At 37.0% G+C, this 16,021-nt stretch overlaps 1 protein-coding gene across 8 annotated transcripts in view; it reads left to right on the forward strand.

Annotated features, from left to right (window-relative positions):
- CASK (calcium/calmodulin dependent serine protein kinase) overlaps positions 1-16,021 on the forward strand; it is a 400,881-nt gene that overhangs the window by 296,310 nt on the left and 88,550 nt on the right. For all 8 annotated transcript variants that reach the window (XM_060086299.1, XM_060086301.1, XM_060086303.1 and 5 more), the window contains exon 10: positions 4,228-4,327. In XM_060086299.1, the coding sequence (XP_059942282.1) occupies positions 4,228-4,327 (100 nt within the window). The remainder of the gene's footprint in view (positions 1-4,227; positions 4,328-16,021) is intronic.

The raw sequence follows: 16,021 nt of genomic DNA on the forward strand, positions 1-16,021 counted from the left end.
AGTGCATGTACAGTAGCTTAACTTAGCAGAAGTCTGAGCTAACCATTTTCTTTGTTTGTTTTCCACTTCCTTAAATGAGACAGAATCATCTAGTGGGGAGTGTTCCATTTTGGTGTTTGACATATTAACTACAATCATGATTGAGCTTAATTACTTGTAGTTCTCTTTTTCTTTGAATTTAAAATCTGCCTTCTCCTTTCTAGGTTAATTTGCTTAGTAGAAAATTGCATCATCGGGCTTCCCTGGTGGTGCAGTGGTTGAGAGTCCGCCTGCCGATGCAAAGGACGTGGGTTTGTGCCCCGGTCCGGGAAGATCCCACATGCCGCTGAGCGGCTGGGCCCGTGAGCCATGGCCACTGAGCCTGCGCTCCGCAACGGGAGAGGCCACAACAGTGAGAGGCCTGCGTACCGCAAAAGAAAAAAAAAAAAGAAAGAAAATTGCATCATTAATATTAGTAATCAGATTGTGAATGGTCTTCTTTTTTTTAATAAATTTATTTATTTATTTGTTTTTATCTTTGCCTGTGTTGGTTCTCCGGTGCTGCACACGGGCTTTCTCTAGTTGAGGCAAGCAGGGGCTACTCTTCGTTGCGATGCACAGGCTTCTCATTGTCATGGCTTCTCTTGTTGCAGAGCACGGGCTCTAGAGTGCAGGCTCAGTTGTTGTGGCTCACAGGCTTAGCTGCTCCCTGGCAAGTGGGATCTTTCCAGGCCAGGGATCAAACCTGTGTCCTCTGCATTGGCAGGTGGATTCTTTTTTTTTTTTTTTTTTTTTTTTTTTTTTGCGGTATGCGGGCCTCTCACTGCTGTGGCCTCCCCCGTTGCGGAGCACAGGCTCCGGACGCGCAGGCTCCGGACGCGCAGGCCCAGCGGCCATGGCTCACGGGCCCAGCCGCTCCGCGGCATATGGGATCCTCCCAGACCGGGGCACGAACCCGTATCCCCTGCATCGGCAGGCGGACTCTCAACCACTTGCGCCACCAGGGAGGCCCGGCAGGTGGATTCTTAACCACTGTGCCACCAGGGAAGCCCGTGAATGGTCTTCTTAACTCAAAGTTGTTATGTTTTACTCTCAAAACTTACTGAAGTATAAGTAAGATATACTGAAGTATTTCTTCTAAACTAAAGTAGATAGAAAACTTCTTTACGAAGGATTTAATAAACTGGAAAGTTTGAAGAACTACTTGTATAAGATCTGGTTTTATGTTGTTATATCCACAGGCTCTTCAATAGCAACAGTGTAGTAGAGGGGTTGGCAAACTACAATCTGGGGACCAAAGCACTCACATAAGAGCTTTACACTTTCACAAATTAATACATCTATATTTCTGTTTTTATATATAAAGTTTTATTGGAACACAGTGATGGAAATTCTTGTACATATAGTCTATAGCTGCTTTCATGCTAAGTGGCGGAGTTGAATAGTTACAACAGAGACCATATGCCCTGCAAGCCTAAAATATTCACTGTCTGGCCCTTTACAGGAAAATATTTTTGACCCCTAGTACAGTAAAGACCCTTGAACTGGGGAGAGTAGTCAGAAGACCTCCATTCTGTCTACTCTTGATTCTATCTCTAAGTTGGCAGCAACCTTAATAGGTTACTAAGCCTCTCTAGACCTCTCTTCATCTGCAAAATGAGTCTCCTAGAATGAATCATCTTGAAGGTTGACTCTCCAACTCCAGTAAAATTCTATAAATCCATAAACTGTTCTGGAACCATTTTGCTGTTTTACATAATAGCTTTGCATTGAATTTTTGAACCACATGCAGTCACTGAGTTTAGAGAGCTAAATAAACAAAACTGCTAGCCATAAGACAGATAAATTAGGAACTTGCTACTATTGTTTCAAAAGAATTTACCTCTCAGGGCTCTTTTAAATAGTGCTTTCCCAGTATAAGTATTTCTAGATCTTTGACATAGTGGTAACCAGAACAGACCTTGAAACATAAAACTAACATATTAAGAAACTCGGCTGAACTTCATTTGGAAATAAAAATAAAGCACCTCTAAACTTTTAGTTTCAGTGTATGGGAAACGTGCTTTGATCTATAAAAATTCCATTTCACCCAGCTTTTAGGGAACATGTATAATATGTAAAGTGAAATAAGCTCTACTACAGAAAGAAGAACTCAACATTCAGTACTATTTTTTCATCATGGTAGCTGACCAGAAAATTCTGCATAAGAACCTCTCATGCATTAACCCTGGACTATTGGAAATCTAAAAAAGTTGCCTGGAATGGTATCATCAAGATCACTTCTCTACTCTTTGCTCTTCCCTTTCTGTTTATATTTGCTCTTTTTCCGTTTATATTTGTAGAAAGAAACCCTAACATAACCACCCCCCAAAAAATGAACCTTGTAGAAATGTGTTTCCATTAATAATGTTATTAGAATTATTAGTAATTATTAATTTTATTATTATTGTGACTATTAATGATATTTAATAAATACCTGTATACACAAAAGATTGATCTTTCTTTTCAGAAAAATCTAAGAGTTCAATATTTAAAATTTAGACTTAAGTTACTTTACACTTAGACTACTAGGGTGATATGATACTTAGACTACCTAAGTGAGCAATTCGCCCTAAAGCAGCAAAGGCTCTACTCAGGTTCTAGCTACATATTAGTAGGATTAGTAATAATTTGCACTTACAAAATGCTTTATGGTTTGCAAAGCACTTTCATAAACATTACGACTTTTGACAATCACGTAAGGTAAGCTATGTCAGTTTTAATATCCTCACTTTGCAAATGAGAAGACCTCAAGAGGTTAAATGATTAAATCAAGTAAAGTCATGCAGATGGAAAGTGGCAGAGCCCAGGAACACACCTGGATATTCTGACCTACACCTAACACTCACGTGATTCTAACCTACACCTAACACTCACGTGATTCAACACATACAAAATAACTTTTAGGGCCTCCCTGGTGGCGCAAGTGGTTGAGAGTCCGCCTGCCGATTCAGGGGATGCGGGTTCGTGCCCCGGTCTGGGAGGATCCCATATGCCGCGGAGCGGCTGGGCCCGTGAGCCATGGCCGCTGAGCCTGCGCGTCCGGAGCCTGCGCGTCTGGAGCCTGTGCTCCGCAACGGGGGGGGCCACAACAGTGGGAGGCCCGCATACCGCAAAAAAAAAAAAAAAAAAAAAAAAAAAAAATTTATCATTCTTATTGTTACTGAAACAATAATTCCCAACATTTTTCTACCCAATAGTCTTAAGGGATATCATGGACTCAATATGACAGTGGTTCTCAACTAGGAATCAAGGGAGACTATGCATGTGGTTTAGAAGAGTCAACATGTAGTTGATTCTGCTGGGTGGCCTGAGTGAGAATACTGTACAAGAGTAACACATAGTCATTATTAATATCAAAAAGAAAGGAAAAAAGATTTAAAAAAAGAAAAATGACTCACATTCCTACTACCCAGGGATAATTAATACTATTAACATTTTGGTACATATTCGGTCTTTTATATCTTTATTAACTTTTTTTTCAAAAATAAGATCATACTACTACAGATTTTTTAAAACCTTTTTTTGTGTAATTCATCACAAACACCTTATCATTTCAGTAAACACTCTTCTGCAGCATTATTTTATAGTGACTGCAGAATATTTCATTATCTAGTATATGTTTAAGTTCAAGATGTAAATGGTTTCGTATACTTTTACAATCCCCAACAGTGTTAGTCTGGTATGTGCGTGTGTGATTTATCTAAAGGCATCCAAAATTATTTAAAACCACCTCTTTTCTAGCTATCATCTCCTATATATTTGACCTTCTGAATAATTCTTAAATAAATATTCGGTAATTAACTTTTTTGTATTTATGTATTTCTTTTTTATCAATATTTTTTATTGAAGTATAGGTGATTTACAATTTGTTAATTTCTACTGTACAGCAAAGTGACTCAGTTATACATATATACATTCTTTTTTTATATTCTTTTCCATTATGGTTTATCTTAGGATACTGAATATAGTTCCCTGTGCTATACAGTAGGACCTTGTTGTTTATTGTATTTCTTTTAATAATATCAATATATATTTTTCATGATTTCCCTGGTGGTCCATTGGTTAGGACTCCGCACTTTTCACTGCCAAGGGCCTGGGTTCAATACCTGGTCAGGGAACTAAGATCCTACAAGCCGCACAGCATGGCCAAAAACAAAAACAAAATTAAAAAATATATATATATATTTTTTCATCTCTTTGCTTTAGGGTGCAGTACTAGCAGCTGTGTCAAGTCACAAATTCAACTCATTCTATGGGGATCCCCCTGAAGAGTTGCCAGATTTCTCCGAAGACCCTACCTCCTCAGGTAATTGAATCATTCATTCATTCACCAGTGTGAATCATTTAGTGTCTACATCCTTTCTCTTCCATTATGAATAAACTTCTGTGAATCTAGTCAGATCCTCCATGGGATTCTAAGGAAGTTTGTCAGCAGCCAAATTCCATCCACATGTGTCTGATTCCTTTTCATTTTAATACCGGAATTGCTTTCCCCTACTGCTCCAAACTGACGTTTCACTTTTTTTTTTAATCTCAGAAATACTTCTTCCCCTTTCCCCCCTCCAGACCCAACACTGCACTTCATCCAATCCAACATTTGTAGTCAGTCTTTTTTAATCTTTGTGCTTAACTTCTACTTCAACAAAAATTTCTGATATAAGATTTTCCCCATGTCAACTGTAGCAGATCAGACTTTGGAACAGCACTGCTTTTAATTGAATCTTTCAATGTAAAGCTGTCTTGTGAATTATCTCTAGAAACAATCTACAGGTTCATCTCTTTTTATAAAGTCTATAGCAAGTCTACACAAGCATTCAAGGGAGAGGAACACAGAAGAAGAATTGACTATTTTGATGAAATGTATATAGGTATTCCTGAAAAAACCCACTAATGTTCAGAAAATTATTTTATAAAATGCTCAGATTTCCATCTTACCAGTGAGGTATTCACAAGGATTATTTACTAAAAATACATAGGACCCATTTATATGTATATGTAAATGCATGTATATGTGTTACAGTTTTTAATTTTTATTTGCATATTTATTCACTTAACTCCTATATCATATGTCCTCTGGCCTCAACTTTTCTTTCTTTCATTAGAATTACTCAGTATTTGTTATGTGGTTGACTTTGCGCTAGTGATTTGATTTTTGTACTCTCGGACTGGCTCATTCAATATTCGTGCATCAGCATTGGAATCAAGGCCCAGGGCCCTTCCTAAAGCATGAGTTTTTTGTCCTTTACCGGTAGCCATATAGGAAGAATGGATGTGCTAAGCTTCTTACATGTTGGAACCATGAGCATTTGTCAGTATTTATGCTTCTTCCTTCCTCTGTTATACACATATGTGCACATACCTGCTCACATACACATATACACACAGAGTTTCTTGCCAACTGGTATGTGCTTATACCTTGTGCAAAATAACAGGATCAAATTTCCCATTCCAGCAGCTATATAGTTCCTTATTTTGACCTTTACCAATTGGGATGTGAATCTTCCTCTTTTGAGTGAAGGTGATTTCCAAAAGCATTCATAAATGGGAATCTTAGAGAAGAGACTCTGAGGAGGACTTGCTCTTTTCCTCTTGTGCTGACTTGGTAATTATCCAGAGTCCTTCCCACAGGAAAGGCAAGGCCGTAGTTGTGTTATAGGTATATTCCCCACCGTTCCCTGTTGTTTCACATCTGTCTTTTTTTCTTCCAGTCCATTTTGTAGCTTTCTGTTGTTGTTAGCTCAGACCTCCTTCTTCCTTCCTCACACTCAGATTACAGTTAACCCTTTCTAGGGGGAGTGAATCTAGTAACAGTTTTATGTTGTACTGTGGCTACATGATATAGTCACATACTTGGAATATATTTAGAGATTTTGGGTCAAGATCTCTAATACCATTTTCATCTTTAGAAATGGGAGGAGAGCAGGATGGGCCTTGCAACAGCTTCATAGACCTAATCTTTAATGTTGCCCCTTAATATTTACCTCTGCTTAGCAAGACTTTAATGAGCTCTTAAGTATTCCTTTCTGTGAAGAGCTGGATTTTTATTTTAGGAAAAGGAATTGTCTATAGTTATGCTTATTTTCTGTTAAATACATTTTTATTGCCCAATTTTTTTCTGTTTTTTTTAGTAGTCTCTAAACGATATGGTTGAAATAGTTTCTGATTACAGTGCTTGCTTTTTAAAAAAAGAAATTTCTCACACTGTCTTGTGGGTAGCCTGCAAGCCCTCAAATTAGTTGTTCACAATTTTGCATATATTGCTTCCCTTTCCTGTAGTCTCACCCTATGCCTTTTTTTTTTTTTTAAGTTTCTGGATCTTAACGATCTTGCAAGCAGTCTGTATCTTCATTCGATGTGCTAAATGTCTCTAAAATATTTTTGAGGGCACTGTCCAGCTGCTATCAATAAAAGATAAAATTGTTATGCAGTGTGTCTGATTACCTACCCTAAATGAAGAGGAAATTTTTATATAGTCAGATGTCAAAGACAAAGGAAATTTTTGAAGAAAATTTTAATGTTTTCCTCAATTTCACATGGCTATCAGGAATTATCATATGTTCCTAAAATTAACTTTTAATACTAGGCCATTTAAAGGGAGGCATTATCTATTATTGTCAGCATTATTTATCAAATATCTGTCTTTGCAAATTTCCTTTACTGCAACTAACAGCAGTGGTTGTATGGTTAGTTGCAGAAAGCCTATGATGTTTTATCTAGACTCATATAAGGGCTTTATACTTACATAAGTTAACACATCTGTATTTTCATTTTTCAATGCATTTTTATTTTTAATATTTTCATTAATTTTAAGCCTAAATTCTCTGTTTAATCCTAGCCCTTTAATTCTCCATCATTTATTTTAAGTTCCCAATGTTATCCTTTCCACTGCCTTTCTGTTCAAATTTGCATGGGTTTGTTTTACAGTATAAAACATAAAGCACTTTTCATCTTTACCTGAATGTTCTTCCAGAAAGCCCATGTCAAAAAAAAAAAAGTGATCATAAAGCATGTGCTTGTAGGGCAGGGGTGAAGGGGTGGGGAAGGAGGAGTTAGAGAGAGAGAGAAGAGTATAAGGTCGCCAACTGTCCTTTCTTGAGATTGACTGTTTTTCATCTTTAGATAATGCCTTTTCTATTCTTTCTGTGAAATGATAGTAAATGGTAGTTTGTTAAATTTTTTTTCTTAATGACCTTGCTTGACAAAATTAAAAGCTGGCAATCCTATTTTCCTCCCTGCAAATTCTATTCAAAATCATAATTTTAATTTTTACAAAATAATTTAACAGAGCCTTTCATTAACAGTGGAAAAAATAATTCAAAATGAATCAGTTTGTCATCTAAAGAAGACTTTAACATGTTTAGGTACGCTGTTTACATTGTAAAATAATGTTTATATAAGATTTTTTTCCTATTTTGATTATTGAAATTAGTCCATTATACATTCTCTAGAATTTGTTAGGTTTAATCTTAAGATAAACAGTGTATTGTTGCTTTGTTACTTAACAAAGTGGAAATATTCTGTTCTTGTCTTTCAAATTAAAGAAGTCAGAATCAGAACCCAGGGGATGTTCTCATGGAACACAAGGGCTCACTTTGGGCTCAGCTAAGAGACCATGCTTCTTGTGGCTCATCTACTGGGCCCAACTGTGGCTTGATAACCCGCTTGCTCTAAAATCATACTGTTTGTTGTTTGTCCATATGCTGCCTTCCTCCTAGGACTTCTAGCAGCAGAAAGTAGGTATCCCTTTGCTTTCCTCTAAGGTTTATCTTTTATGCAAAAGTGTTTGGCTTTGCATGGTTCATAATCAGCTTGACTTTTTCCTTGGCTGTTTCTGCTTAGATGTTTATTTATGAATTTTAACACTGCTTGACCATACAATAAAAACTTGGATATATTGATTTCCTGAAGCATTGTTATACAAATAATACTAACTTCTTACTTCTTTCATAAGAGGAAAAAGAGGCAGTGTTAAAATTTTAAGTGCACTTAATATTATTTCACATATGAATTTCAAGCACAAATACATTAATTCCAGGGAAAGGCTAACAATTTATTTTATAGTTTGCTTTCAAGAAAACTTTCAGGGTAAGTGAACGTTCCTTCAACAGTTATATAATCTATAAGCAGTTTTTTTTACTCTGTTACTGACTCTATTTTTAGCTTATTGACATGGAGCTGTGAAATAAACTCCTGGATTCATGTCTCTTAACAACTTCTACCATCAGAAAGAACATTTATAAAGAATAATGTAATGGCTAGATTTTCATTACAAAGGGATATAATTTGAGTATGTGAGAATAGTAAAGTAAAAAGTATGTAAGAAATTACATACACACAAATGAGTACTAGTAAAACTAAGGCAATCTGAATGAGATGGGTGGATTGTATCAATGTCAGTATTCTGGTTGTGATATTACACTATGTTTTGTAAAAAGTTACCTGTGAGGAAAATAATACAGGGATCTCTGTATTATTTCTTACAACTGGATATAAATCTCCAATTATCTCAATAATAATTTCAATTAAAATAATAGAATAAATCTTTACCTCAACATTGTGCTTACTGGGGGGAAAGTATATAAGAGACAAAGATAAATAGAAAATCTGGGTGCTACTAATTAAATTCATTGCCATACTTTCTTGCATTAATTACTTGTAGCTCAAATTGCAGCCAATTTAATATAAAAATCTCACAGTATGTTAGTTATCTGTTGCTCTCTAATGAATAAGCTCAAAACAGCATTTATCATCTAACAGTTTCTATTGGTCAGGAATCTGGGCATGGGTTAGCTGAGTACCTCTGGCTCAAGATCTCTCATGACATTGTAGTCAAGATGTCATCCAGAGCTGTGATCTCATTTGAAGGCCCAGCTGTAGGAGGAATCCTCTTCCATGCTCACTCACATGGGAATTGACAGGCTTCAGTTCCTCACGGACTGTTGGGCCTCTCCATAGGGCTGCTCACAGCCTAGAAGCTTGCTTACCCTGGCACATATGATCAAAGAGAGAGGGCAAAAGTAAGAGAGAGCACCCAAGACAGAAGCCACAGTCCTTATAACCTGATCTCAGAAGTGACATCCTATCACTTCTGCCCTCTTGTGTTTGTTACAAGTGAGTTAATAAATCCAGCCTACACTCCAGGGAAAGAATTGATTATATAAGGATGTGAATACCAGGAGTCAGGGATCTTGGGGGCCATCTCGGAGGCTGCCCACTATGTACAAGTTAATGACCACTGGAATGTAAGACACTTCCCATTTGTAACTTTTTGTTTCTCCAGATTTAATACCCCTCTCCTTTTTTTTTTTTTTTTTTTTTTTTTCCAATCAGCAGACCTGTTGTGTCATTTGGGAATGAAAGCATCTTGGAGGTATCAAGTAGTGCTTTTCCTTAGTTGTAAGGCCTTATATGAATGGGCACTTAACAACCAGCAGAATGTTATTTAAAGTACTTTGACAAATTTGTGCCCAGCGATGTTGCTATTTGGAAATATAGATTGTTTTAACAAGTAAAATGGCATTAGAATTATGGTATCTGTACTCTGACAGAATACATTTGCAGAGTTTTTACTTCTTTTAACTAATAAATTTTAAGGCATCTGCACTATAATCTATACATAAAGAATCTAAAGCATTTATCACCATGTGTAAGTTTTCATAACTTGAATTGGATATAGCACAGATGCTTAAGTCCAAAATACAATTTTCATTACAGGATTCACTATTGCTTATAACTTGACTGATAACCAGGATTTGCTTTGTACAGTGGGAATAAAACCTGTTGTCCAGGGGTAGGGGTAGGGGGAAGAGATTGACTGTAAAGGGACAAGAAGGAACTTTTGTGGAGTGATGAAAATGTACACCTAAATTGATGAATTTTAACTTAATTCTACCTTAGTAAGCAGATTTTTTTTTAATGCTACTGTGCTTGCAAGGAAGGGCTTTGATTGAGTGGGTGATATGAGTGTATGTGTACTGATTCAGTGTTATATAAATAGGACTGCTAATGTAATAGGAAATAGAGGTTACTGATAACTCTTCAGGAGAAAGTAGACTAGATTGAGATGCTGAATTTGCTCAGTGATATTAGGTTTTATAGCTATACATACAATTTTTTAAATATATACATACAAATCTTTGTTGCTGAAATATGCATACATATGGGTGTATATGCGGCTTATCAGATGTATGCAGTGTATACATTTATCAAAACTCATTGAATGGTACACTTAAGATTTGTGTATTTCACTCTATGTAAATTTTACCTGAGAGAGAGAGAGAGAGAAGTATTAAAATCTATGATGATGTACTTAGAGGTGAAGTGTACTGATGTTGACCATCTGCCATTTATTTTGAGATGAATGAAAAATAAGATGAATTGATGTGTGGATAGATATGTGATAAAGCAAATATCGCAAACTGTTAATTGTAGAATCTAGGTGGTGAGTACAGTTCTTTCAACTTTCCATATGTTTGAAACTTTTCATAGTAAAGCTAGGGGGAAATAGTTTTAAGACAGACTCAACCTACTTTGACACTGAGAACGTTTTAAACGTTCTTCTATTTATTTTTCTGTCCTCCTTTCAGGTTATTTTTACTCAGTCAACTTTTTAATGAGACTTTTCCACTCTTGTAAGGAAACTGTTTTGGACTCAAAGTTTTATTGACCTTTAAAGCATATCTCTCTTTAAAGAAATAGACTCAGAAAACATTTTTAAAACAGGTGACATATTTATGCTTCTTTTGATTATTACTTCATAACAGTAGTAGAAAACTTTTTAGAAAGTATCAGTGAGATTCTTGGAAAAGTAGAAATGTTCAAAGTTAAAATGTATGATTATCAACCTAATTTTTAGATACAAACTTGATTACCAAATGAATTATGCAAAAGTTAAAGCAAAATACTATTCTGAAGACAGGGCTTGATTACTTTCTAATAAATTTATCATTGTGAAAGTTTGGACCAAAGCCTAAGAAAATAAACCTTATGTGGTAAACAAAATTCAGATCAAAAAGAAAATAGAAATTGGATATCATCTCATTACCAAATGCAGATTATTCAGGTGTGTTGCTGAGGGTAAAACATGGTTTCAGGAGGGACCAGTCTGTAGTGGAAGGACTAGGTGTCAGGGACCTGGGTTCTAAGACTCACTCTCGTACTCACTGCTGTGGCTCCACAGTCATTTAACCCCAATGAGCATCCGATTTTTCAAATATAAATACACTTGTCTACAGGACAGGGTTATTGTGGAATCACATAAGATAATAAGTGTGAAAAGCACTTTGGAAATTATAAACTGTTACACAAATATAAGTATTAAAATAATTTTCATTGTGACTTTGAGGAAACTGCTATAAAATAAACTGTTTTCAGTGGTTACATATTTCTCATTATAATATTTTATTTGCAATTCTTTAGAATTTGCTCAGAAAACAATCATTTTAATCAAACCTATTTTATTGTGTCTCTTTGTACAAAGCACACTGCAAAATGCAGCCTGGAATACAAAAGTGAATAGAATACCTACAGTCCTGCCATTAGATAAATTGCCCTCTGAGGTGAACTTATGTACTATTGTTTGTTTTTTTTTTTAAGATAGTTACAAATTTATTCAGCGGTTTTATAGAGAAAAACATCCTTTTCAGTTTTTGAGGAAAGTCAATAGCTCTTTCAGATATGACAGTATTGATCAGCAAAAGAAATACTAGTAACAGCTTAAGAGCTTGTGTGTGTTGTGTTGTGTTGTATTAATTATTACTACTGCCTCTGTGTTTAAAACAATAGCAATGGGGCTTCCCTGGTGGCGCAGTGGTTGAGAATCTGCCTGCTAATGCAGGGGACATGGGTTTGAGCCCTGGTGTGGGAGGATCCCACATGCCGCGGAGCAACTAGACCCGTGAGCCACAACTACTGAGCCTGCGCGCCTGGAGCCTGTGCTCCGCAACAAGAGAGGCCGCGACAGTGAGAGGCCTGCGCACCACGATAAAGAGTGGCCCCCGCTTGCCACAACTAGAGAAAGCCCTCGCACAGAAACGAAGACCCAACACAGCAAAAATAAATAAATTAATTAATAAACTCCTACCCCCAACATCTTCTTAAAAAAAAAAAACAATAGCAATGGAAAAGCCCCAGAAATGTCTTTGTGTACATTTATATTTTATAATTAATTGAAAAATTATGAGATTTTTACATGGGCTTGGTGTTGAACTGCGGACATCAATCGTACGCATCTGTGAGATATGGTTCTGCTGGTCATACTCAAAGAAATAACGAAACTTAGAAGAAGTGTCAGTAGGGAGTGTTAAAATGATCAAGGGTAAAGAAAGATATTGAGGTTAGACCAAATATATATGTTTATTCAATATGAAAAGACAAAAGAGAAATTGAATAAAAACTATAATTTTCTTAGCTAATTCCAGAAACTTTAAATTAGGGGCACTTTTCAGAGCTTGAAATAGGCAACTTGAGTACACCTGTGCAAATGCTTCCTTTCATGATTGAAAACCTACAGAGTTAATCACATTTGGGTACAAGATAAGACTATAAATCAGTTCAGAAAAGGTGACAGATCCAAGGAAATTAAATAGACCTGTTGACCTGGTGGGTCTTGCCTACTAGAGACACAGGCAATAGATGCCTTTGTGCTTTCCAGCAAAGCATCCACTGGGTCTGCCAGAGCACATTGGAAACCTAGGTGGAGGTGTTGAATTCCTGCTCATCCACCTCTTCTCTGAGACTGTCCCACCTCCTCCCTGGGCAGCCCTATTTCTGTACCACTTTATTTTTTTATCTCTTCTCTATTGTTTGCTTCAGGGTATAGTATGCCTACTTCCCACACCAGCCTGAGAGCCCCTTCCTTGAGACCAGGGATCATACCTGTTTTCCCTGAACCCCCTGCCTCACACCTGGCAAAAAGCAGGAACATTTGGTAAAGGTTTTTTGGTTATTGTCTGACCCAGTAGGGTTCAAGTTCTTTTCTAACCTTCATATCCATGCATAAACCACACGTCACTTCTTGTTGAAGGTTCCCCCTATGTTTCCTAGTACGGCCAGTTACTGTAGTAAGTCAAGAAGAGCGTACACTTTGAATCCAGACACACTGGGGTTGAGTCCTGGTTGTACCACTTCTAGCTGTGACCTTCCTTGACCTCTCTGAACCTCAGTTCCCTATCTGGAAAGGTCAGGTACTATATTTACCTTACTGTGTTCTGGGGATGTGCCTGACACATAACAAACACTAATTGGGAGCTGCTATTATTGTTTCTTTGGTACTTACTTAATTCAAGGCATACTTTGTGGATGTAATGAAATGGATCAAATATCCACCTGCCTTAAGGACCTCACAGCACAGAAACGAAGAGTGAGCAAATGCAAACGTAGGGTAGTGCTGGTAGGACAGGAATTGCACAGAGCTTTGGGAGTTCACAGACCAACAAATGATACATCCCTGATCGGGTACAGCCAAAATTCCTTCCCAGTGGTTAGACTTTCCATCTTAGTATTCGCTAGATACAAGGTTGTTTTATTTTAATCTTACAGTATTAATAAACTACTACCTAGATTATATATCAGCATAAGCAGTGCTGGATAGAGACAATAAAAACTAGATAAGATTCCACTAAGGTAACTGAGTGAAAATGATCATTAGCTTTCTGTGCTATGTGTTGAATTTTTTTAATATACAAAAAAACCCCACATTTCATTGGTATTTTTGTTGTTGCAGTTAATCCAGAAGCTTAGAACTAGCTTTACTAACTTTATAAACCTGGCATCATTTAATTCTCCTGTTGATGATGTGCTGGGGTCCGGGGCTCAATGGGATATTTGGGACTAATATCTTTACATCATCTCTTGCTTTCCAAGGCTTTTAATAAGGCACGAGAGAGCTGACTTTTAACTAATTTCCAGATTTTTTTTTCCTATTCAGAACAAAGTAAAAGTCCTGAGAAGAGCAGGTAGAAGGAAGTGGATTAGGTTAATACATTTTCAGGAATAGCAGGGGAAATGAGAACTGGTTTCTGCCTTGTACCTTTATTATTCCGCTTAGTATCCACTTAATATTTTCAATGAAAGAATACCAATAGCCTGGTATGTGTAATTATTCAAAATTTAAAAGTATCCACAGTCGCATCAACAGATGAATGATCAAATTGTGGTACATCCCCACAGTGTTCATTGCAGCTCTGTTTACAATAGGCAGGACATGAAAGCAACCTAAGTGTCCATCGACAGATGAATGGATAAAGAAGATGTGGCACATATATACAGTGGAATATTATTCAGCCATAAAAAGAAATGAAATTGAGTTACTTGTAGTGAGGTGGATGGACCTAGAGACTGTCATACAGAGTGAAGTAAGTCAGAGAAAAACAAATACCATATGCTAACACATATATATGGAATCAGAAAAAAAAAAAAAAAAGGTTCTGAAGGACCTAGGGGCAGGACAGGAATAAAGACGCAAACGTAGAGAATGGACTTGAGGACACGGGGAGGGGGAAGGGTAAGCTGGGATAAAGTGAGAGAGTGGCATGGACGTATATACACTATCAAATGTAAAATAGATAGCTAGTGGGAAGCAGCCACATAGTGCAGGGAGATCAGCTCGGTGCTTTGTGACCACCTAGAGGGGTGGGATAGGGAGGGTGGGAGGGAGGGAGATGCAAGAGGGAAGAGATATGGGAACATATGTATATGTATAACTGATTCACTTTGTTATAAAGCAGAAACTAACACACCATTGTAAAGCAATTATACTCCAATAAAGATCTTTAAAAAATAAATGAAATAAAATACCCTTTTCCAAAGGGTGGGTGATCATGGGGGGGGAGGAAATTTGTGGCACCTCCCTGCCATGGAATACTACCCAAGAAAAAAAGGATTAAACTATTGATACATGCAACCTGGATGACTCTCCAGGGAATTATGCTGAGTCAAAAAAGCCAGTCCCCAAAAGTTACATACTGTATTGTTTCATTTATATAGCATCCTTGAAATGACAAATTTATAGAAATGGAGAACAGGTTAGTAGTTGCCAGGGATTAGGAGGGGGAAGGGCAGGAGGGAAATTATTGCAGTTATAAAAGGGCAACATGAAGGATCCTTGTGGTGATGGAAATATTCTGTAGCTTGACTATATCAGTGTCAATATCCTGGTTATGATATATGACAGTTTTACAAGATGTTACCATTGGGGGAAACTGGGTGAAGGGTACATGAGCTCTTTCTGTACTATTTCTTACAACTGCATGTTAATCTACAATTATCTCAAAATAAAAAGTCAAATTAAAAAAAAATTAGCTACAGTAATTTCCATGTGGATAACCACTTGATGTGTGTCTTAAGCCCCAGATTTTTAACATAATTAAATACTGCAAAAAGCAGTTGCTTATATAGCAGCTTTTTTTTTCCATTGTAGAAACCTTGGAACATATGGACAAAAACAGAATGAAGTATAAATAGGAAAATAAACATAACTACTATTACCTTTTTGGTATTTTTCATTCTGTTGGGGTTTTTTTTCTGAATTTGTAAATAAATTTTTTCACTTAAAATTGGGGATATATAGTTTATGAGTTTTTGCATTCTGCTTTCTTGAATTTCCCATCATGCAGATTTCTGTCTTTAAAATTCTTCAAAAACAATTTTCATGTGGGGGCCTCCCTGGTGGCGCAGTGGTTGAGAGTCCGCCTGCCGATGCAGGGGATACGGGTTCGTGCCCCGGTCTGGGAGGATCCCATATGCCGCGGAGCGGCTGGGCCCGTGAGCCGTGGCCGCTGGGCCTGCGCATCCGGAGCCTGCGCATCCGGAGCCTGTGCTCCGCAACGGGGGAGGCCACAACAGTGAGAGGCCCGCATACCACAAAAAAAAAAAAAAAAAAAACAATTTTCATGTGGCTATATATTCCCTTATATGGATGTTCTATAATTTATGTAATCACTCCCTAATTATTAGATATTTATCCATTTTATATGATAGATATCCTTACACATAAAGCTTT

This window comes from Mesoplodon densirostris, chromosome X (assembly GCF_025265405.1).
Source record: "Mesoplodon densirostris isolate mMesDen1 chromosome X, mMesDen1 primary haplotype, whole genome shotgun sequence".
NCBI classification, from domain to species: domain Eukaryota; kingdom Metazoa; phylum Chordata; class Mammalia; order Artiodactyla; family Ziphiidae; genus Mesoplodon; species Mesoplodon densirostris.